Genomic DNA, 25,628 nt, shown 5'->3' on the forward strand with positions numbered 1-25,628 from the left:
ATGTGTCCCAGACAAACAAAGAACGAATATACGGTGAGTCACATCACAAGGTTATTTCTTTTTAACTGTGAAACAATGCATCTTTTATAACCATTTTTAACAGTCTAAAATACATAGAGCTTACATGGCATTTTATGAAGGAAGTTTTACAAAATAATGGGATTTTAACCTATGCCATAAATCCGAAAAGAAGCAATTAGAAAATCAGCTAAAATAGCATTTGAAGAGTACATTAGCAAAAAAAAAAAAATCATCCACTGCACGATGCTATTTTTTTCCCGTCCATACCTGTGTCTCGTGTAAAGCTTTATGCAAGTTGTGGCTGGGTAAACCCTGCCTAGGGCAAATCTGTCTGTGTTACAAAGCTCGAACAGAACATTTTTCAATGAAACACATATTTCTTGTTTTTTATATATTTATTTTCTGTCCCCTTGCAGCAATTTACAAGGTTGTAATACAAATAACAGGTTGTGTTCACTGAAAGTACTTTTTTTTTTTGGTCCTTGCAAGATTTTCTAGTCAATTTCCACAAAAAAAATTAACAAGTTTCACGGTCTTTATAGTTTTAAGGAAAGTGCAATCCCTGCAGCCCACAGCCCCTGGCAATTCAAAAACTCTCTTTGTTCAGCAATGCAAAAAATGTATGTCTTTTATAACTAGGGGTGCAGTAGTACATACTTGAAATATTGGGTTGAGTTTTAAGTACTCGAAATGAGCCTAATTTTAAAACTCGAAAAATTACAGTAGTTTACTGTTTGGTAACTAAAAAAAAAACCTGCAGTAATCTAGGATGATATATATCGTAATGGTGAAGCTAGTACAACTTGCTTCAAAAAGATAGGTACTTGATGTGTAACTGATTAAAAAAAATAAATATTTTTTACAATTTAAGTTTTTAAGTACTTCAGCATGCAGCAATTATATTCTCCCGTCGTTTCATTATTATTATTAACACTGTAGATAATTAGGTATTTTATTTGCTAGTGATGGTGACTGATTTTACATAAAATCTTGTGATTTTAATTTTTGTTTGCATGTATTTGCGGTCATTTAGCGCATCATAGTCATAATTTTGTTTACGCCACCCTGCACTTAAAAAAAAAAAAATGGAAGTGCTGCCATACTCAAAATTTTGTAGAATTCACCACAGTAATAACTTTTGTTTCCAAAATGGGCTGCGAATATCTTTTCCATACAAATATAATTTACGCCATGCATCACTGAAAAGAAATACATTAACAAAATGTACGAACGACAATTTTACCATCTGCCCACTGAACATAACGCATGCAAAGTGAAGACAAATGCAGTGACAAACACTGATGAGAAGCACCATGATTACCGCACAAACACAATAGTTACCGTAAAAGAACTACCAAAACAAGAACTGCAGTTACTGCTGAAGCTCCATAGTTACCGTAAATAATCGATAATCGGTCATATATTGGGCAAATTAAATGTTGCGGCACTGCTACGCCACCCACAATATTATCGTACATAAACCCTGGCTATTCTTGTACTGGGCGTATATTCTATAGGGCAATAAACAACTTAAATAATTAAAATAGCGACAAATGATAATGGAGTGAAAAATTTGTTTTATTTTAATGTTCCAAATGAACATCCTAAATTTAAAGACTGGCTGCAATTTATTCTACTTTTTTATTAATAGGTACTACTTGTTGTTTACAATTTTTTTTGTAATAAAAATTCAAATACCTTAATTACCATGGAAATATGTATACAGTTGTAAAATTACTTTGTAAATCGTAGATAAGGACTGTAGGCTATTATACAGTTTAACACTGATTGTACCTCATGGTGGTTTTTTTACTCACGAAGTACAGTGTGTACTTTCGTACCACTGTTTCCTGTAGAGCATAAAGGTAAAGGAAAAAATATATATACTAACTACTGGACTCGAAAATACTAGATTTTTTTTTGTAAGACTCTACTCGACATTAATATATGCTACTCGTGCATATTATAACAACATATTCACTAGTTCACTGGAATGTCTATTAATCACTACCATGCCATAAGTTCGTTTTTTTAATACTGATAACTCTAACCTCCAAATTAAAAATTTGCAATATGTATTTATTATTTACCCACTCAATTCCCAGAAAAAATTCTCACATCGATTTGTTAAAATTTCAAATATTACAAACATTTGGAATGAGTAAAACCAATAACTTTTATTTTTAATTGGGTATAAATGTAAGCAAAATTGTTTATATCCAGAAAAAAAGTCTTCTCAATGCTCTACGTGGATGCACATAGGTTTTGAAAGATAGTAAATGTCTGTAAAGCACTCTGAAATAACATAAACTATAAAATGCAAAATACAGTAGAATCCCGCCGATGCGACCCCACTCTGATGCGTCCATTCCGTTTATACGACCGTTTTTTGAGAAACAGTGAAAAAATTAAGCAGAGAAAGTCGAAAATTTAAGTAAAATCGGCTGAAAAACAAGTCTGTTACACTTTGTTGGGTGCTATGTGTTCACGTTTATCTTGGCGGGAGCTGTACTGTAAGCAGGGAGGCATACAAAAGGCAGCTAAAAATAGATACCACCCCTCTAGACTGTCCACGCGGCAGTGTCTAGCCGAGCTTGGCGCTCCACTATCGCACGAAAAGCCCGTCTCAGCTGTCATGTTATCTTACCCCCACCCTTTCCAAATAACATTTCAACACATTCCCTCCCTTATTTCAACCTTCTGCGTGATAAACTGTCAGCATCCTCCTCCCCTCCCACACCGCCTGCGACAAAAGCCAGGTTGTATAATCCATTCTCGGTAAAATATTTTTATGGGCTTATACGACTGTCCTTTGCCGTTAATAAATACTTTTTAAGTTATTATTATGATACAATTTGTTTATTAATCACACAGCAGTTTCTGCTGAAAAATCACTAATACCTCAAATTTTATTGAATAGAAAAATTTAGGAGGGCCGTAAATATATTTATTTTATTGCATAGTTACTTTTCCATCTGCATTCGAACGTGTTGTTTTTTCTCTTTTTTTACGCTGTGAAAGGTTTTGGAAAAGATAATTGCTTGAGCTGTCAAAATAAACATCGCTGACGGCAAGGGCGGGAGCGCATCCTGTCGGTCTGTCGCTGTGATTATCTACTCCAAAAACATGTCACAGCATTTCAGGATAGCATTGTTCTTATATCTTTCGTTTATAGCCGAATGTTTTCTACCTGATCCACACAATTTCCTTCGCCACGTTTTGAACGAAAATAACAACCACAGCCGGCTAGCATAGCCGAACTCGCGTGACGCGAATTCATTTAGCGCGAGTATTTTATGTATTTGGATATATTTGGGGGGGGGGGGGGTTAAAAATTGGCCCGAATTCTCTATTGCGACCATTCCATTTATAAGTCCGTTTTTCCTGAAACCGTGAGGGGTCGCATCAGCGGGATTCTACTGTATCAAGCCAGCAATAATGTAAGCACGTATCTCTGGCAATCTGTGTCTGGCAAGCAGACGGATCAGAGGAAGTCAGTAATGCCAATGTCTGTGCTCCAACTCTTTCGCTGAGCTATACCTTCCGTGATTGCTGTGAACGAACATAACTTTATTGCCCTGTGGGTCTGGCAAGAGAGAGTGGCATCCCTCCGTTTCTTCCAGTCAACGCCTCACAATACCAGCAGCGTCACAACTAGAAGCAGCTAGCTACGCCAGCCGACACCTGAACTAAACAGAAGCACTTAGCACTGCACCTTGTATTTATTATATTGGTTTAGCCTCTTTGCTACACCTGAGCAAACTTACAAAACAGTCAAAGTGCATTTCTGCAGCACACCGAGTACATGTTGGCAACACTGCTTCTTTGACGTCTAAAGCCTTGCTGTTCTAAAACTATTTTCTTACAAACTGACAGACATGTTGAAAATTTGTTAATTTTCTTATCGATAATCGCACAAGTTCTCATTCTCTGACATGCGTCAGCAACTATAACTGCCCTCGATGAAACGTCGAAGAATAATAAATAAATTTACAATGGCAACACGAGCAGTCATTTATTTGGACACAGTGACAACTTCCTTCGCTATCGCCAACCGTCTCAACTGTGAGGCCCAACTTGAGATGCAAAACTATGTTATGTACACGTGACATCACAAAATTAAAATAATTCTGCATGTTTTAAGTGACTCAAGTGAATGAATTTGAAAGGGACTAGAAATAGTTACGAGTACACATTCAGCTACTCACCGACGCATGCTGAAATGGCAACATTGTAGGGTAGTCAATTCAGTGCACAACTTGAGTCCATCTACCACAAAAAAAAAAGCTAAGATAAATTTGACAAGTGGGAGAGAGAAAAAGGAAGGGGGGGGGGGGGGGGGGGGGCAGATCACATTCGTAGAATAGGTAAAAATTAGATACACAATTATTTGAGTCTTGACTATCACGTCCTCAGAACTCAGAAAAACTTAGTTTCCTAAATATAAAACCACACATCCAAACAAATCAGCGAGTGTCCATGATTCTAGATATATATACATATACATACATACATACACGAACTGCACGTTCGATTTTCAGTTCACGCCACGTATATTACAAACAGAGTCGACCATCGCACGTGCGCGGCGACGCTGGTGGCGGGAGTTCGAGTTGAAGGAAAACAAAACGTGATGCAAGAGGCACGTCATTGTGCAAAATATCATCAGACTTTAAGTTTCCGCGCGCGACGCTACGCGACGCGCCGTTCTACAACGACATGTTCCGTCCTTCGATGGATATGGTCACCGCCCTCTTCGCCTGCTTCATGCGCTTGCTGTCAATGAAGTTCTTCATGTGCTTCTCGAAGCGATTCATCTGCTTCTTCGAACCCTGCGGGACAAACACAAGGGGGAACGGGACTCATAAATGTACTAACTCGTGGTGAAACACTTGTGCAGAGTTGAAAAATAAAAGCTGGCTGTTGGGAACTATGAAATGTTCATATTATGTCAATCTGCCCACAAGGTAACTGAAGTAAACCCTCGTTAATAAGGTATCGATTAATCCAAAATCCTTGTTATTACAAACCTGTTTAAATCCTCCAAAACATGAATAAGATGGTCAGTGTTAAATTGTTTAAATAATACAAAATTCCCGGATATTATGCAAGTCGGAAGTTCTATAATGGCGTATATTTAATATCTGTTGATACAAAAGAGTTATTGTGGAATCCTATCTTTCGTGTTCTTAGTATTTACATTTTTCCTTCAATAAACATTTTCTTTAGATCCAATTTACTTGTCATTAAATGCAATGCAATACATTCCCTCAAAACACATAGCTTAAATTACTTTCTGCCCACTATTGTCTCATAGACAAAGTAAAACTGATTTTTATTTATGTAAAACTCATTTAAGATGTTCTCAAACAATATGATTTCCCATAAAATATGATCAAATGTTTCGACCCAGTCATTTTTTTAAGATACACAATGTACCTACTAATTTAATATTTTTCATGTTGGAACTGCCCAAAACTTTTGTTTCCCAATTTGAAACTTAAATTTTAACATTGAAATCCATTATTTGTTAAGAAATTACAGTTTACTTATTTAATTAACAGGAATATTAAGTTGCCCAATGTGTAAATTCTCTTCAAAAATGTTTTCCATCATCTGTAACTTCGCCATTGTGAAGCATACGAAAATGTAGCCAGCGCTGGTGGCTTCATGTTTGGTTAGGCTGATGCCTGTATACAGTGGGCACTATAGTCTAGTTGTCTAGTATCGATACCAATAGCTCGCTAATTTCATTCAGCACGTGCACTCTTGTCATTTTCTGAGTAAACTATATTTTATATTTGCTTGCCCGCACTCTTTCATGGTTAATGTGTAATACATCAAGAGTTATTGGCACACTACATTAGTTCTGTCTCGCCTTTGGGGTCACGGTTTTTGCTGTAATTTTATTTTAAGATGATACAAAATGTTTCTGTTTCGTAATATTTATTTACTAAAGGCCAACTAAAATTAAGATTAAACACAAAATTATAGTATTTGTTCGATGTGTAAATTCTCTTTTGGAAACTTTTCAATTTTTTTGTATATTTTTATTCAACCTTAAAATACAAGGAAGAATGAATGTATTCAATAATTTAAACTTGTGTTTTTTATGTGATGTATTGGCTTGAGTATTGATGGTATTATATTATGCTAGTACGTATACATTAAATTTTTCTTAGATGTAAAATTGAAGTATATGTTGAATAAAGAATACATACAGAAAATGAGGTATGTACATATGTATTAGATGAGTTTAAGAGTTTTCACTCAATTTACACTTGCTCACAATACTGTCACTGAAACAATCATTTGACCAAATGTGTGGCTTTGTCAAAAGTGTGGTTCAAAAAAATGAGAAGCAAGCCAAAATTAGTTCATAATTTTGTGTTAACTTTTATGTAGACCAACCATGTGCACTATGGGGAAATATGGTTATTACAAACCTCGTTATTACAAAGTGGATAAATTTCTGTTTCCTCAGGTTTTTACTGTAACTGGGTTCCCACACTCATACACTAAACAATTTTCCTGAGTTCTCCCTTATTTTCCTGTCAAAACAAATATTTATTTTTCCATCTCATTAATCAATCTTGCAAGAAATCTACATACATACATATACTCATTAAAACACTTATCAACCCCATATAACATGTAAAATTGATCAGAAAATATTTGCTCAAACTTATAAACTATACATTATTGATTGTAAACAGTAAAATGAACATCAAAAAATGATTGTACTTCAACTAGGCATGAATTGGTTATTGAAATACAGACCGGTTTTAAGACATAAGGGAATACACAGGTGTTTAATTTACTCATCCTGTTCGGTATCTAAAATTCTGTCAATTTCCCTGTGTTTTCCACATTTTTAAAAACACCTTTAGAAATACCTGCATTTTTCTTTTTTTCTCTCCAGATTTTCCCTGTCTACAGGTTCTCTGACAGAAATTACGTAGCAGGTCAAAATAAAAAAAAATTTAGTTCCAGCAGTGGCCACAATTACAAAAATAAAAGAAACCTTGCCTGATAAAGCATTAACCAGAGAGATGAAACTTACAAGTACCCATTCATGGACATATAAATGCATTACAGGCACACAAATGCAAATGTGGGAGAGAGAGTAAGTGTGCTGTGCACTGAGACAGTTGACAGGAGATTAACACGAGCGGCTGCTACGACTGCATGCTAGCACAACAAGTTACGAGTTACTGTTCCTAGAAGATGACTTTACTGTACACATCCCAACAATTTAAAATTTACAATTCTTTTTTAAGAAAAATTATGTCCTCATTTCAGTGCTTGAAATTTAACCATTATTTGCCACAAAATAACACGTGAGCGCACATGCAAATGCATGCAGAAACACACACAAATACACACACACAGTGGGTTGAAACTTATTTTTCACACTTCACTGAGTCCATGAAAAATTGATGCAAAATATGGTAAATAAAAAAAAGAGAGAAATACATGATAAAAATAATAGAAAATAAATTTAGGGAAAAAAAAACCTGGCAGTGCATTTTCTTAAACCATTAAAATTTTAAGTTCGAAACTTGTTTTGTAGATCCACATGAATATATGGTTTCAAAAATTGAGTATTTTCAGAAGAAAAAAAAATTTTTAATCATAGAAAATGTGTTACATATAAAAACAATGTATTTTTAATGGTTGCTGAAAACAAATCTAAATTCTCAAAAATATAGCATTTTGGCTTCAAATAAGTTACATTTTTTAATATTTTTTTTTTGTAAATGAGTTTCACTTGGTGTACCTGTTACGGGTAATGCTAAAACGAGAATAAAAACTAAGTTTACCTAAAGCTAATTGGGTAATGTTAGAAAACCTAAATCATTGATAACTTTAGTTTAATTTGATGAATAAAATGACCGACAAAACAGTGGATACCTTAATTAAACATACTTATTTCAAGTATTTTTAATGAGAACATTCATAAAGAAATGTAATCAAAATTATGATAATGCATCACAAAATAGTACTTAAGTTATTATTTAACGACAGTGAAATTGTTATTTATTTGAACAAGACAAACTAACGTGACACTTCAAAATTGCAAAATTTTCCTGCAAAATTGCAGTCAAACTTCTTTGTAGCACATCTTGTTTTACAATTACACCCAACATCAACCAGCCAGCGTTGGGAAGACCCAGGTGTACCCGGGTAATCGCCAGATTCAAATTTATTTCAAGCGATTATTCGGACGACCATGGACCTTAGGTTTACTTCTTCTTCTAGCATTACCCCAAAACACATCTATTGGTAATGAATGATGAATTTGTAATGTGAAACAGAACGGCAAGTTTTTTTAAAAATTCATAACTTAACTATCGAGTAAGCTACAGAAGCCTGCTTTCTTCCTGCGCGTAGTTCATCTTCTGCTCAAGGTAATGAATGATAAAAATTAAAAAGGCTATTGAATATGTAGCAAGTTGCTGGGGAGCACTGACCCGGCTGATGTCGGTCTCGTTCTGCCACTTGGGGCGCACCAGGTAGTCCTTGTTGGAGGGGATGGGCACCCGGGCGCGGGCCACCCAGCCCTTGTCGCCCGGCCGCAGCGGCCTGCAAGCACACGCACACCCCTACTTCACCCTCCTCCTCCTCACTGCACGCCAGGTGCGCGCCATCGCGGTGGCGATGGAACCAAAACGCAAGTTAATAATTAGAGACCCGTGAATTTCGCGGGTTCATTTCGTGTTATGCTACAATTCAAATAATTATACCTCAGTGTTGCTTCTGTCATTGGTTCACTGTTAATCTGGACTGAGGGCCAATTAGAGACCCTCACTCCCAGAAGTGTCGAATCACAGGCCACCCAGTCGAGACGATTCACAAGTGAACAGCCAATGAACAGTTGGCATTTGCCCGAGGATTTTGGAGTCTATCCTGGAGGTCATTCAATCCGCGAAATTCATGGGTCTCTATTAATAATACATGTAGTGTAACACCGAAATGCAAGTTGACACACCATAAAGCGATGAAATGCAACAAAATCTAATACTGTGATTGCGATGAAAGCAAAATGCAAGTTAATAATACATGTAGTGTAACACCGAAATGCAAGTTGACACACCGTAAAAGTGATGAAATGCAACAAAATCAATCAGCACATTAAATCAAAACTTAACTCAGATTACAAAAAATGTAATCTTTTAATACATTAAATTAAATGAATATGAATTATTTAGCATGGAGTAGCAGTAACAGTTAATAAGATTAAAAAAAATAAATTTTAAATTCATTTTATTTACTACACCAATTTGGTACCACTTTCATGCTAATTATGTTACATTTCTCCAGTTTAATATATTAAAAGAAAACAGTTTTTGTGTTTTCAGTTAAATTTTTGATTAAAAATGCTGATTATTTTGTGTTTTCAGTTGCATTTCGGTGCTTTATGGTGTATTAACTTGCTTTCGGTGTTATTTCAGTTTTATCGCAATTCACCATATAACCTTGTCCCTAACTGTTAGATTCCCGGCTGAAATCAAACATTTCCTCCATCTCAAGGCCAGGTCACGCACACCCGTGTTCCTCGCGACACGAGTTTCACACTCGGCTGGCACGGACACAGAGAGAGAACCACCTGGAGAGCATTCGTCCATCGAGACAAACCAAGACTAAAACAAAACACACACTGTTCAACGACGTTGGTCCATGATTCCATACCTAACTGCTCACTCCATTACAGCCTATCTCCTCAGCGCAGTTGATCGGAGCGCTAACTTCGTCGCAAGGAGTCCTGGTTTAAAACCTCCGTGTGGATGAGTGTGGCATTTAAAACGCTACGATTTTTGCCAAAACCGTGGAAACTAAAAGAAGGGGGTCGCATTATAATTGCAAACTTGTATCCTGCAACTGGGTACAGCTAAGTTTAAAAAACTACAGGCCCTGGCAATTAACTTGTGTCACTTATGGGACCTTGAGATTTCCATTAATTACTGCCTCCTGAACCTCCACTTGGCTGAAAAACTGCTCGCTCTGCCGGTAAACTGCGTCACTTGTGCCACTTTGGCCCGGGGGGCTTCCTGAACCAGGATGAAGGAGAAGGCGCAAACGGAGTTATCACCGGGTTCCTTCCTGCTTCTCTTCGCCGTGGCTGAGGGGAAGGCAGCCCCCCTCCCCCCTTCTCAGTAATCCTCCCGGACGACCGACGTACGTCACCACGTTCTCCGCTTTCCGAGCAGCCCCTGAGCAGCGGCTCGGTGTTTCACGAGAACTTCACTCGTCTCACAAAAGTAGCGCCAGAAACGGTCTAGTCAACAAGTAATAAATTTAAAAATTCAAATAATTTTTAATTGCTATGTAGTTTAACCGCGATTTCCAACCCACAAAAGTTTTCTTCATAAACTCGTAATCAAAAAAAAAATTGTCTGGGTTTGCATCATATTCAGTCTGGTACTAATTTACGGTATATAGTTTCGTTTGCACGCCGTGTCGGCAAGCAAGTGATATGTAACCAGCCATAAAACACAATTCACCAGGAGATATCCAAATGTGAACGGCTCAACTGGTGCCGAATGCACCAAACCAAAGATTGCCGGGTTTATGAGCGCAAACCGTACTAGGGACATATTTTATCACGTATTGCAATGAACTGAAATGACATCAAAAAGCATGGCGACACAAATCATGATTCCAAATGTCAGTTCAGTGACGACAGACAAAGCACTGGAACAGAACCAAGCGACTCTCGGGAGAGAGAGACGCGGGGAGCGGGCACTCACTTGCCCTCGGCGTCGTTCTGCACCATGGCCTTGGAGATGTCCTGCCGGCTGCTCTGCCGCTCCTCCTCCGACACGCGTCGCTTCTTGGGCATCTGCTCCAGGTCTCGCTGCATGCGCTCCTCCTTGCTGATGGCTGCAAGCAGCACAGCCCGTCAAGCCCGGGCCCACACCGGCCACACCGGCCCGCCGGGTCCGCCGACCGTCAGCGCCAGGGGCGCAGCAACTACATTTCCAAAAGGGGGGGGGGGGGGGGGGAAATATACCTTTTTATAAAGAATCATTGATCCCCCCCCCCCCCCCCCCCCTATTGAAGCGGGGGTTCCGGGCGTCCTCCCCCGGGAAAATTTGTATTTCAAGGTGGAAAATTGTGCTATTTAGGCAGTTTTATTATCTAAAAATTGAATACCGATCACTTTCTTTGCCCCCATTTGCCCCCACTTCAAGGTTTCAGAAAAGGAGGGCAAAATACCCTTGTTGTTGCGCCCTTGGTCAGCGCGTCCTTTCCTCGGGAATACAGAGGCACTTGTTGAATACATGTACCGTGTCCACGCCAATCTGTGGAGGTGTACGGAATTCGCAATTGCGATAAATGCTAAAATAGATGCGAAATGTTTCAATTACCGCGATTTATTTGCGAAACCTCAACATTTATTAAATAATTTCTAAAACATGCAAACTGAAATCCCCAGAAACCGTGAACTCCATTTTTAAAATTCACTCTGTCATTACTAAAATAGTTATAAGTTGTAAGCTAAGATAAGTAAGTAGTGCTGTAGGCATTAAAAACTTTATTAAGTAGCCGTTGTACATATGCTTTAATTATTTACAACAACAAAATCAACAAAAATTAAATGCGAGTAAACAATTTTTTTAAATGCTACAAAGTGCTAAAAATCACAAAATGGAAAATGCCATAAAATGCTAAAAATCACATAATAGATGCTATAAATTAAATTTTTAAATGCTCTTTTCATACACCTTTACCAATCTGTCATAAAATTTACTCTGACTTTTCATGACCAAAATTACAAATTTACCTGACCAATGTTTAAAAAAATAATTTACCTATTTTTTCCCAATTTCCTGTTAGAAATAAAGAAAATCTAGCCTCCACCATCCTCATGGCTAGCCTAGTTCAATGAGAAACTTAATATAATAGTGAGTACGACTACGCAGTAAAACACCAAGTGACCCTGAAAAACTGTAAATAAAAGTGACCAAAACCAATGCAAAAAGTGGTACTAATACATAAAAGCAGTGCAAAAATCAGTGTAGAAAAATTTTCACGTCAGTTCCAAAATTCAATAACAAATGTTCATTTATGCCTTTTATTTCCTGTTTTATATACACTCTGAATTGAAATTTAAGAACTATTGGTAATTCTGAAGAAAAATCCTCCTTGCTAACAAAGAATTAAAAAATTCTTTATTATTATTATTCTCTAAGAGGGGTGTTTTCAAACTTAAAGTAATTTAACCGGTTTAACAAGTTGTTGGGTTACGACAGGTACTTCAACATGAATTAGGTTGCTACATAAAAAATTCTGTAAAATGGTGTGAACAAATGGTTAGCTTAGCTACATAAAAAATATTTTAAAACAGTAAGGATAGTTGGTTAAGTTACCTAGTTACATTTTAAATTGATAATTCAAAATTATCTTAAGTATTATTCATGTGCCTAACAAAACCTATTCAACCAGCCACACTATTTAAAGTATTTTAAATGCTGCAAACCTAACATAACCAATCATCTACACTAATTTTAAGTATTCTGAATTCAACTAACCAAACCTAATTACTCATTAAAATGGAAAACTTTTATTAGTATCACAGAACTTTTTTAGAGAATGTTAAAAAAATTGTCAGGAAATAAGTAAAAATCAGTTTTATTTAGAGTCATGCGAGTATAGGATTTTTAGGTCGAGTCGAGTTCGAGAGAGTATTCAAGAAATGTTTCGAGTTCGAGTTAAATTCGAGTCGAGTAGTAAAATCCATAAATATCCATTATTTATATATAACTGTCACGTTTAAAGACCAGCAAATATCAAGGCCCTATACAAATATTGGGTGTGAGGATCCTCATTACTGCAAATATTTTCATGGTCTTTAATAATTTTGTTTCTTTTGAAAATGCAGAGTATTATTAAAACTTACTTGTTAACAAAAAAAAGTATAAAGGCATGATTTAATTACAGACACCGAGCAAAATTTTATTCAAAACCATAGCATAAGTGCAAAATTATTTGTCAACATTCTTACCAGTCACCACAGTAGAATCTCGTTATAAAGTACATCAATAAAGCCTCAACTTTTATACCTACTTAGTAATGAAATTACTTTATTCTCAAGATACCTTTAAAACGTAGTACTATTGAATTTTTGAAAATAAAGTAGTAGGGGATCAAATGATACATTAGCTTGGAAGCAAATATTTGTAAAACAACAAGAATTTAAAAAAATTACTGAACGTAACACAGTAGCCTAAATTCTAGGCCTACATATACAAAATTTATATCTGTCGAACACAAAATGACAAAATCGTTTAAACTATTTTGCAGATATGTACATTTATTGGGATAGAATTCCCTCGTCATATTCTAGGCGAAGTCTCTTGCGACCAGCAGATAAAGATGACTGTTCATACAGTTTAATAATTTTTTCGCGATCTTTTATTATGGTAAATATGTAGTTGGGCGATATTTGCAAGAAAAAAAATGTTAAAAATACGAAAATACTTTTATTCTATGCTCTTTAACTTCCTCTTTTCATTAAACCCGGCGGAGATAAGAAATTCCAAATACTTTAGGAGATATCGCCGTTCTTATTTTGCAATACAAGACCTGTGTCATTAAAGGAAATACCGCCCAACTACATATTTACTGGAATTTCTTATCTCCGCCGGGTTTAATGAAAAAAGGAAGTTAAAGAGCATAGAATAAAAGTATATTCGTATTTTTAACATTTTTTTTTCGGAAGTACCGCCCAACTACATATTTACCCTTCTTTTAAAAATTCCACTTTTTACTTCAAAGTAAACTGCTTGCGTTTCTTTTTATCTATTTGGCCATCCATCCTGATTAAAATATTCAATCAACAATATTGTTTGCCTCGTGCCAAGTCAAACGTAAACAAATCTCTCATCCATAGATAACCATAGCTCCGCACTAGTAGTGCACGTCGCGAGCATGGCTGTGCCAGGTAACACTCCGACCTTCATGGCAAAACAATTAAAGCGTGTCGGCCATGTTGTGACACCAAACAGTTCAAAAATTAACCTGCATAAATTAACATTAAATTGGATTTTCTATTTTGTACATAACTTTACGTTTTATACTTGTTAACGATTCTTGAAAGTCATAAAAATTAATCATAATGTACATTTATATTAAAGAACCCCTGCGCAAACACAGTAACTATTATGTAAAATTTTCCTGATAACTGAAAAAGAATGGTCGTATTGAAAGGTAGGATACGTTTTTAATGTTAAAGTGAAATTTTTTACATTGTTTACATTGGTGTTTTGAGCGGAAATTTAAAATTATACGTTGAACTGAAAGATACAATGGGTTTCTTTTATTTACATGCGCAAACAAGGTTAGTTAACACGTAATTTTAAATATTTTTATACTTAGGCCTAGCCAAAAAAGTCTGAAAAGACATCATTAAACTCGAACTCGACTCGTGAGTCGTGAACGGCCGTGCCGAGTCCGAGCACTAATTAAAAACTCGACTCAAACTCTAAATTCGAGTACTCGCAGGTCTTTAGTTTTATTATTTTTGTTCATAAGAGGGTCTCTTCTTCAGAGTTCAGATTAAATAAATACCTGATCACATCTATAGCTTTCATAATATTCTACCGAAAAAACTAAAATATATATGCATCTCTGTTAAAGCCCTGCACAGCGTCCCGTACCAGCCGGCGGAGCCAACGCACCTTTGAAGTCGGTGGACACGTTGAAGATGGGCCTCGCCCACTCGTTGATGAGCTTGCCCGCCTTCTCCTTGTTCTCCTTGGTCTCCTTGGGGTGCTTGTAGAGGTACATGACGGCCTTGCCGATGCCCGACTGCTTCAGCATGTCCTGGCTGATGCCTGGGAACTGCACCGGCCCGGCGACACACGTCACACGTCACCAACCAACCGACTTCACCTTTCCCCAACACCCATCCAGGCAAACAACAAGGATTTTATTTTTGTACAAACAGTTGCAGGTTACAGAAACCATCTCAAATAATATTTTCAAAAAAAATTATGTTCACAGCTTAAGTATCTGGAAAGTTATATTATTTTCTGCTTTAAAATCGTGAAAGTTATCTCCTCTAACCTAACCTAACCTAACCTAACCGAACCTAACCTTTCCAGTCCATATTTGCCACATTAAAGTTAAAATATTTTAAGAAATCGGAAAGGGAACCATTCCAGTTTATACCCAGCTACACTAGTACAGCTACACTAGGTTTTACTAATTCATCAGGGTGTCTACTCATGTTGAGTCACAGAATTCCTGTACAATTCCCGTACATTCCTGTACACTAATAAAAAATTTCATGTAAATTTACAGCTTACACTATCACTAATTAGGATAATAGCAATGTTAAAAATAATTGTACAAAAAAAGTTCACAAAAAATTTTTTTTAACAAAAACTTGGATTTCAAGAAAATTTGTCACAGAAAAGTTAGGCCTACATTTATGTTGATAAAATTTAGCTCATTCTAGGTTACTTTGCACTGCAGACAAACTTTGCCACATGGCAACTGTCAAATTTTTAACTTTTATCTTTAGAGGCTGTATATATACCTGTACCAGTTTTGTTTTTATTATTTTTGTTTCCCATGTCTGTATTTTTGGTATATTTAACTTAAAACTGTTTGTGTATTAACTTATATTTGTTGACGTGTCCTATACCATTTGTACAAATGTCTGTATGGTCAAATGGATGAAAATAAATAAACAAATAAATAAAACTCGCATGACCTTGCGTGCGATATGCCACTTGCCAAATGCCAACTTTGCCAACCAAGTTCCTGTCCAACAGAGTAAAGTACACCCGCCCCTCGAAGTAACACGGTAATCCATCCAAAGAAAAATGGAGCACTAATCAAAACAGCGCTAATCAAATACGTTTTTAACATAAGAGTGCATGTTAAACAAAATAATTGGTTTTCCCGCCTTTGAAATATGTATGTTTACTGTACCATACTCCACATTTATCCCGTTTAAAAATTGGTTGTCTGTAAAGTCGGTTTACGGACGATAGTTTAACGTGACAACGTCATAACAAAACATTGATGAAATGATTGCATACTTTTATGAATAAAATTGAATCATTTTTATTTTAATAATAAAGGAATAATAACTTTTCACATCACTTTATAAACAGTCGAGTGGAAGAGAGATAGATGCGGCGCAAGCGTACAATGAGCGTAATGGGACACAGCATAACGGAACAATGTGCGTAACGGGACACTTTCGTGCGTGCAGCCGGCGTTCATCGATTTATTAGACTTTGTCACGTCAAAAAGTTTTTTTTCTGGAAACGTAATGCGCTGTCAACTTCAACTAGCGCAACCTGGCATGCATGAGATTAACAGACCTCGAAAGCTTCTGACCTTTCTCGCCAGATGGAAGGAGTAGCATAAACATGGCTGTATAAACACGCTCCACGGATATAATAACGTAATTTTAATGCTTGTAAAACTTTTAACTAGACATAAGAAAACAGGCATCAAAAAATTGAATAACTATTACGGAAAAGTGAAAACTAACGCTTTTTTTAATTCGTTCTTTTATTAAAATTGTACAAGTGTCGAGATTTATTATGTTGCATTGTGTTTGATACAAGAGTGCCGTTGCCATTATGTGCACGTGTAAATAAAAAAAAAATTGTGGACGAAAAAGAACGATACTTCAAAAAGAGCCCTAATTAATTGGTGCTAATCAAGCAGCGTTACTTCGAGGGGTGGATGTATACTCACACAGAGCAAGACTGGCTTGCAACTGTCGCCGGCCGGCGCAATTAACTTTGTCTTACGCGCTTAATTTTTATACACACGTGATAATGGTCGCTTGTATACAAAAATAATATGACACGGCATATAATATGATTTTTGTTTCGTGACCACTGAAATCAGCATAAAATTCTTGCATTATACGCCGGCAAATACGATATAATTTTGCAGGTATGTTGTCTACTTTCTTCCGATGTTCACGAAACGAAAAACAAATTTTAATAAAAAGATTTATCATAAATAACTTCTGCACACACACAAAGATGCAGTACTATTAGTATTACTCAACAACCGGACGAACTTTAACAATAACCACACTATACAACACGCAAAAATAAACTGGATGAAAATTTAAGCATGAGCGGGAACGACCATTAACGAACGACCACAGTAAAAAAAAAAACTGGGTGAGTCCACGCGTCTTACGCAAGTGGTTATCACGATTAGGCGGCAACTTGTGTTGGTTGATCCCATCGTCTGCATTCAGCACTCTGCAATAAAGCACCAGCATATTGTAGAGAAGCAATAATCACACGATTCACGATTGTGTTGCAGTAAAATCTTCCCTTTTTAATATTAATATATAAATGTTGTTGACGGGCGGGTAAAAGTCAAAAGTTCCCGGATATCGGGATAAATTCCCGCACAATCCCTGTATTTTTCCCGGGCAGTATAATTCCTGTACAATTCCCGTTTTTCCCGTTTTTCCCGGTCGGTAGACACCCTGTTCATGGCATAAACTACAAAATTGCTCAAACAAGAAGCGTAAACAAACGTGAAATGGTTAAAAGGTTTTTTTTTTTTAATTGCATTTGTTCGAACATTTTCCAAGTAACGTGGTTTTTCTCAACTTATAAAAATGTCAGCATTTTTAATGTCACATCAAGGAATAAAAATGAAAAGTAACGTAAAACCACGTACCAATATAAATGTGTGGTATCCTGTCTTTTAAAACATTGCCATTTCCGCGATGCAAAGACGTGTAACGTTTGTGTTGCATGCACGGTTCAAAGTGTTGTTACTATCGATTGATGCTGTAAAAAAAAAAAAAAAAAAAAAAAACACACACACACACACACACACAACAACTACGTTCAAGATTTGGGGAGATGAAATGTGTGGCGTTTTCAGAAATGGTGTTGATGAAATCTTGGAAATGGTCAAGTTACGTGCCAAAATAAAAATTGTTAAATACTGGCGGGAGGGGCGGAATCAAGTGGCAGTTAGTGGTGCGGGCGCACTCACGTCCCACAGCAGCTTGAGGATGCTGTCGCGGATGCGCATGGAGGGCATGGAGCGGTCGGGCATGGGCGCCAGCCAGTCCGTGAGCACGGACAGCACGTTGTGCTCCACGAACGCCAGCTGCAGGTCGTGCTTCTTCAGCTGCGACATCACCTTGGGCAGCATGGCGATCTTGTTGGTGGCCGGCTTGCCCAGCTGGTTCAGCCGGCGGTCCTCCTGCGCGACACACCGCCATGCACCCGGTCGCTCGACCACGCTTCCCCGGTCGCACGACCACGCTTCCCCCGTCGCACGCTCCATCCAGCAGCACACACAGTGTTGGCTTCTCATCACAACTAATAGTTATAGATTAGATGAACGCACGCACGAGAACTGCTTTGTTGTTTTCCCCCTTGCAGCGCCACCTATGTCGAAAGAATGGCTCTTTCCCCAATCAACTCAATGAACCTGTAAACTTTATTTGGCAACAGGATGGAGCCCCTCCCCATTGAAATCTCCTTGCACGGGAGTGGTTGAATATCCAAGTCCCTGACCGGTTCGATTGGTCGTAACGGTCGAGACGACAGAGCTCTTTTATCCGATGGCCTCCACGTTCACCTGACATAATACCACACAACTTTTTTCTTTTGGCGTCTTTATTCATAAAAGATCGTGTCTACGTTCCGCCGCTACCTAATGATCTACCAGAGTTGAGACACAGAACTGAAGAGTCTATTGCTTCCATTACTCCGGACGTGTTAACCAAAGTGCAGGAAGAATTGGACTTTAGGTTCGATGTGTGCTGAATAACTAAAGGTGCACACACTGGGCATTTGTAAGATAAACTAGGTTAATTCACCTTCAATTTAATGTACTATTTGTTGCAAATATGATCAATTAAAATATTATAATATACCATTGAAACTGGGACATTCTTTTACAGACACCCTGTAGTACACTACGCCGCACTTGTCTGCGAGCCCGACCGCCACAAGAGAAGTACGTGTCACTGTGAATTCAGGACCGCGTGTGGTTGCGAAGGCATAGACTGCGCGATCGTCGCAGGCAGATACGTGTCCTCAGACAGTCGGCACTATAAGGGGCAGCTGTTAGGTGTGTGTAAAGACGCGGTAGGCACAACAAATGGCCTAGCACCGGAGATTGTCTGGACCAGTCGTCTACCGACCGGGGAACTCCTGCCTCATTAGTGCCCCTGGAGCAGACACCTCTCACACCGCCCACGTGTCTCTCGTGCCAAGGTGGCCACGTCCCCTCGTAAACCACCCCCCCCCCCTTACACAATTTCGTGGAAGGGTATAGGGGCCAGCACCAGGGAAGACACATCTCATACAGTTTTTATGGCACATTACTGTCTCACACTTTTACCCGCATAGTCAACGCTACACTGAACTGTCAGACGAGCTTGCACACGCTATACGTAACAGCTAGAGACAAGTTTTTATGGTTTTATTTTCAGTGTCTAATCACAGTTTTAAAACAGAAGATTTCAGTGCTATTGTTTTTACTTTTATAAAAGCTGTTTTATAATACTTCCTTCACCAAAATAGTAGTGAAATTTATATGATTAATTTTTACAATAAAATAAAGTGTTATAAATTGGTCTAAAACAGAATGAAAATATGTTTTTAAGTGATTAAATATGAGATGCACAATAAAAAAATTAAATTAAATTTTATGATCCATGCACTTTGGTGCAATATTTTATTCGGAAATGACATTCCTTGAATATCAAACATTAAGATATTACTTTTTTATGTTTTGAATGGAATTTTGGTTCAATGATAGTTTAATTCCATGATATAACTTGCATTTTGGTGCAATATGGTGTGTTAACTTAGGTATCTTCCAATGGTGTTTCGACAAGCTTTTGGTGTTATTTCTGTTTTATCGAAATTTACCATATAATCTTGTCTCTAGTGATACGTAATAGCGAAATATATAGGGCTTGGTCCATGAGCCGTTAGTCGCTAAGAAAGTTCAACAATCCCTTCCAAATGTCCAAAAAAATTAGGTTCATGAACATAATATTCAGAGGCAATACTTTTAAAACCTTGTAATGAAATCAACTTGACACGAACCTCTGCAGCATTCCTCATGTCCGACAACAACTGCGCAATGATGTCGTCGTTGTCGTTGATTATGTCGATGTCTTTCCGTTTCCTCTTCTTCGTCAGTTCCTTCTTGCGGGCCAGCATCATATCAAAATCAGATATTCCGTCGTAGTTCCTGCAGAAATAAGAGAGCCACAGTTAATGAACACGCTAGTCGAACTACGAGAGGAAATACTGTTATGTACGCTAACAGGGTGGCAAGCAAAACCATCAAACAGAACTCCCCCAACTTTCCCACCCAGGTCTCGTAAATTTCCCTTTACCAAAACCTGCGATAGAAATTCTACAAAAAACATAAATCTAGGTTTCATTAATGTGTTACATCCTAAAAACATTACCAAATAATAATCAAAAACATACCTTTGCCATACAGATTTTCCAGTCGTGACAAAAATGTTTCGACATTAACAAAATCCCTAGAGAGTGCCATATGTTCTTACAACACACTCCAAATAAAAATGCAAGGCACATCTGGTGAGCTGGAAATTTATTAATTTATTTTTTGTGTACAAAATTTCACAAATAGTGCATTTCCTGCTTATAATTTTCCCTTTTCAAATTCAATACATGCAGAAAAAGTTTTTGAAAACCTAACTATTCCAACACTTATCGCATCTGTGAAGTTTAACATGTTACACCATTTACTTTATAATTTACAAATGTTTTTGTTTACAGTCACTGTTATACCAAAGATGTACATTGTTTAAACAGGATTCATACATAAAACAAAATGTAAGTGTACCAGAACTCTAGCGCTACACATTCGTGCTGGCTAATGCTGTGTATTTGATATACCGAAGGTACGTAATGTTCACAGTTACTTGTCCAGTTTTCCAACTATTCCGTGATATCATAAATCAAAAACACTTTGTTTTCTTGTCAAGAGTTTAATATATTTCTTTTGTAACTATGAATCCCAAGAAAACACATGTTCAAGTGGCGAAGGAATTGGACATAGGCATTTCCACACCAAAAGTCATAGTCAAGAATTGTGAGGAAATTTTACAGAAACGTGGCAGTGAGTCTTTAAAGACCAATAAAATAGAAGCCAATGTGAAGAAAAATTGTTGGCATGGTTAAGCAAATTCAAACATCAAGTGTACCGATCACAATGGTTTTTAACATTAAATTTGTTTACATAGCTCGATGAGTCCATTGGTAAAAAGTTCAAACACTTGATGATTTCTGCTTATAACATTTTCCTGCTTTTTTTTTATATTTATCCCCTTGAAAAAAACATTATAACAGGGTTCTACTGTATTTATTTCACTATTTCCTGATTTTTTACACAAATTAAAAATTGCTATGCTAGCCACTTGAATAAAGACTTCAAGCGTTACGATGCATAACTATTTAGTACTGATGCTTACACAAGAAAACAATTTTAAGTTTTATTTGTATAAATTAGGTTCAAACAAAAACATATAGTGTTATTCAACATACATGATACTAAAATTTTACATGGTACATTTTTACAATGAAGTATATCCATAATAGAATTACTACTAATCATTAAAAATAAATCGGAAGCATTTGTATGTTTGAAACATGCACCAAGGCCAGAGATGAAGGAAAAAAAAAAAAAAATAATTTTCAGAGATGCAAGATCAAACAAAGCTAAATTAATTTTACCTATCCATTCCGTTCATGCATTGCGGTACAAACTTCATTCTGAATGAATGACATCAACTGGATTTAATATGTAAAATTTACGATTTTATGACCAGTGTTAGGTTTTGTTAAAATGCTGATTAATTTCCTTTATCCCTAGCAGCATTTCTGTAGTTTAAGGATGTATGGACCTGCTTCGCCGTGTTACTTGTTTTGTCGTGTTGCCACGCAGCACTTACTCTTCTCTGTCTCGCACGCCGCCGTCCGAGTCGCTGTCGGCCGCCCCCGCCGCTGCCGACTCCTCGTTCCCCGCCTTCTCCCCATCCTCGTCTCCCCTCGCCTCTCCTTCCTCCGCCTCCTGGCCTGCGTCTGCTCCCACCTCCGCCTGGTCCTCGTCCTCCGAGTCAGACACCGCCTTCCTCTGCGGGGCACACAAGGGCTGGAGCGCGGTCCGCCAGGTGTCCCGGGCTTCCCGGGACCACTCCAGCACACGCTACTTCCCCGACACCACTGCACTGTATCGCTGACAGGTGTCGAGGAATACCTACAGGACCTTTACACACAATCTTATAACATTTTTTTTACAAGGTTTTTTTGAAGTGAAACTTCTGTTCTGAGGGGGCTACAATTTCCAAGCACTATAAAAATTCCGATCACACGAGGGGAATAGTTAGGTACGTGGTGGGGCAACCGGCAGAGGAGAAGACGGCAGGGGAGAGGTAGAAATGATGCAGCACACTTGCACACCTGCACAATTGCACACTCGCACAATTGCACACTCACATAATTGCACACATGCACAATTGCACATGTGCAAAATTGCACACGTGCACAATTGCAGACTTTCTCGATAGCACACTTGCACAATTGCACACGTGCACAATTACACACTCGCTCAATTGCACACCTGCACAATTGCACACGCGCACAATTGCACACTCGCACAATTGCACACTTGCTCAATTGCATAATTTAGTGCTCGCATATATATATATATATTTTTTTGATCTGCGACCTCAATCAAATAGGATTATGTTTCCATTCCTAATGATATGATAAGCAAGAAGTTTCACTTCTGTCACGTGTGGACTCAATTTACACTTTTTTTTTATGACAGGGTGATTTTTAAATCTACCTACATGACCAAATACAAACATGAACCAATGCAATGTGAAAATTTCTACAGTTCTCAGGAACATACAGATGTTTACGTGAAAAAAAAAAAGTTAAAACAATTTCATACGTAATTTTCTCATGCAGCTATAAACTGAAGTGAGGCTTTAAAAAAACCAAATTTTAGCCAGCAAGAGGCTGCTGGTAAGTGACTCACCGCACCATTGCTGTTTATTTATTTATTTATTTATTTTGTAACAAGGCACTTTTATGTCGGTCACAAAAACTAGTGCAGGGAACGATAACCAGAAACTCATACATGGGCAAGTGTATCATCGGGGGAACGCCAAGCACCTCAAGTAACTGCTGTGGTTCACTGCAGACTCCGCTAAAGCAAAGTGCAAGAGAGGGCAGCCTGTTTTACTGTCATCTTATTAGCCAACCACACACCTTTTGTCTGTAAGACCGGAAAAAATCTGTGGAAAAAATAATGGCTGTGACTTTTTAAACTAGTTTAACTATTTTTTTTTTTGAAACATTTATTTTGAAAGTAAGCAAAAATATAATTTGTGTCGAAAATTAGCAAAAACAAAAATGAATGAAGTGCAAATTAGCAACAAAAAAAAACAGCATCTATAGCAAGACGCTAATTCTTCACACCCAAAGGGGTCACGTCACGGCCTGTGGTACAGTCTGATCTGGGTCACGTCACGGCCTGTGGTACAGTCTGAGCTGGGTCACGTCACGGCCTGTGGTACAGTCTGAGCTGGGACAAAATGCCCCTCCACACGTGGTTCCCTAGTTTCAACGACCAATAACCACAACTGTTACAATCGAACATCGCCCGTGACATCACAGTGAAAGCTATGAATGCTGACCCTGCGCTGCTTTGGAACACCCCCGGATAATGCGGACAGAACAAAAGTGGCCAATTAAAAAAAAATTGGTAGTCTGTAAAGTCTGTTTACGGACGATAGTTTAACGTGACAAAGTCATAACAAAACATTGATGAAATGATTGCATACTGTTATGAATAAAATTGAATCATTTTTATTGAATTATCACTATTTTGTATGGATATAAAGAAGGAGTGAAATGAAATCTACAATTTAATTGATGAATTTACTTTTATTTGCACTCATTAATTCAAATATGTTTATTACTTTAACGAACAGATTATTTTAACTATAACTTTTATAGATGTTTGCTATTTAACTTCTTCCAATCTGTGTTATTCTGTTAAGGATAGGACGATGATAGGAAAAGTAGGAAACGAATGGGAGTGTTTCAAGTTTAATGTGCCTCGAAAAAGTCAAATCAATGGTTGTTCCAATAGAGTGGAAGAGAGATAGATGTGGCGCAAGCATACAAAGAGTGTAACGGGACAAAGCGTAATGGGACAATGTGCATAACGGGACAATGAGTCATCCTTTTTGTGCATGCAACCGGCGTTCATAGATTTATTAGACGTTTGTCACATCAAAAAAACAACCACTACCACCACCTCAATTTTTTCTTCCTGATTTTAAGCCATTTTTGTTTGCGACAGAACGTCATAAAAAAAAATCAAGAAACTTAACTTTCCGTTCAGAAAAATCTCAGCTCAAATGCAGATTCAGAAGTGCATGAAAAAGAGAACTACTGATCAGAAACTGAAGATTATTTCCAACTCTGGTCAGGAAATGTAATTCTCTCCAGTGTAAGGTCCAATCAGAGAGCAGGTTGGTGGGCGAGTCATCATTCCTTCGCCCCTTCTTGCTCTGACTGTAACTGTTATCCCCCCCCCCTGCATTTTTTTATTTAAATTTTTTGTTGATGGCGTATCAGTATATCTAGTGACTATTGCCACTATTGGTAACAAATAATTTTAAAAAATATGTGATTTAAAATATCTAATCTAATATCAAATTGTTCCTGAATATTTAATTATAAATAGAGACCAGATTATATAACACCAACTATATTAACTAAACAGACGTTACTAATGTCATTTGTCCACCCTGAAGTTGGGGGAAGCACCAAACAAATTAATTACCTCCTCAACCCATAGCAGGAAATACATTTTAAAAATGAGTAACCAATACGTTACCTTCTTCCTGCCTGCGTCACTTCCTTCGTCTTCGGAGTCGGAAATTGTTTGGGATTTCTTCTTTCCCTCCCCGCCCTCGTTCTCGTCCTCAGAGTCGGACACCACGGCCCGTTTCTTCTTCCTCTTCTTGCCCGAGCCTTCGTTCTCCGAGTCCGACCCCTTACCTTCTGCTTCGCTGTCGCTTCCTATCTTCGTCGCTCCCTTCTTCGCAGCATCCCTTTCTGAAATCGCACGACCACAAGTTGTAGAATGCCGTAAGCAATTCGCGTATTTATGAAACTTGCAAGGAAGCTTGTAGCAACTCCATTTAAATAAGCAAGCTTGGATTAACACAGTTCATTAAAACTTAAAAAAAAATTACACTTAGTCTTAAAAGGCAGTTGATTTGCTGCCGTTCGTCATTTAACTGTAAACGAAACAAAGTACTGGTCCATCACGAACGTCATCCTTACCCCCGGCTGGAGATTTCGCAAGCGAGTCGCCTCGCTCCGACTCGTTATCGCTATCTACAACCGACTGACGCTCTTCCACCTCGTTGTCACAATCTGCAACGCAACAACACCTCAACAGGCGGCAACAACACCTGCCCAAACAAACCAGGGCGCTTCAGAAGCCCTCGCTACGCCACTCGCACATCTACACGAGAGAACGACAAACCCCACCAGTCATACACGACCGCCATC

At 37.8% G+C, this 25,628-nt stretch overlaps 1 protein-coding gene across 2 annotated transcripts in view; it reads right to left on the bottom strand.

Annotated features, from left to right (window-relative positions):
* Positions 1-397: 397 nt before the first annotated feature.
* Positions 398-25,628, bottom strand: part of LOC134540548 (protein IWS1 homolog) — a 44,061-nt gene continuing 18,830 nt past the window's right edge. The window contains exons 3-11 of one of the 2 annotated variants that reach the window (XM_063383356.1): positions 25,398-25,490; positions 24,946-25,166; positions 21,983-22,164; positions 20,100-20,247; positions 18,025-18,237; positions 14,706-14,868; positions 10,773-10,905; positions 8,496-8,607; positions 398-4,853 (exon numbers count right to left, since the gene is read on the bottom strand). In XM_063383356.1, coding sequence (XP_063239426.1) covers positions 4,731-4,853; positions 8,496-8,607; positions 10,773-10,905; positions 14,706-14,868; positions 18,025-18,237; positions 20,100-20,247; positions 21,983-22,164; positions 24,946-25,166; positions 25,398-25,490 — 1,388 coding nt within the window. In that variant the 3' untranslated portion in view covers positions 398-4,730. The remainder of the gene's footprint in view (positions 4,854-8,495; positions 8,608-10,772; positions 10,906-14,705; positions 14,869-18,024; positions 18,238-20,099; positions 20,248-21,982; positions 22,165-24,945; positions 25,167-25,397; positions 25,491-25,628) is intronic. The other variant, XM_063383357.1, reaches the window with a different exon arrangement.

This window comes from Bacillus rossius, chromosome 17 (genome assembly GCF_032445375.1).
Source record: "Bacillus rossius redtenbacheri isolate Brsri chromosome 17, Brsri_v3, whole genome shotgun sequence".
NCBI classification, from domain to species: domain Eukaryota; kingdom Metazoa; phylum Arthropoda; class Insecta; order Phasmatodea; family Bacillidae; genus Bacillus; species Bacillus rossius.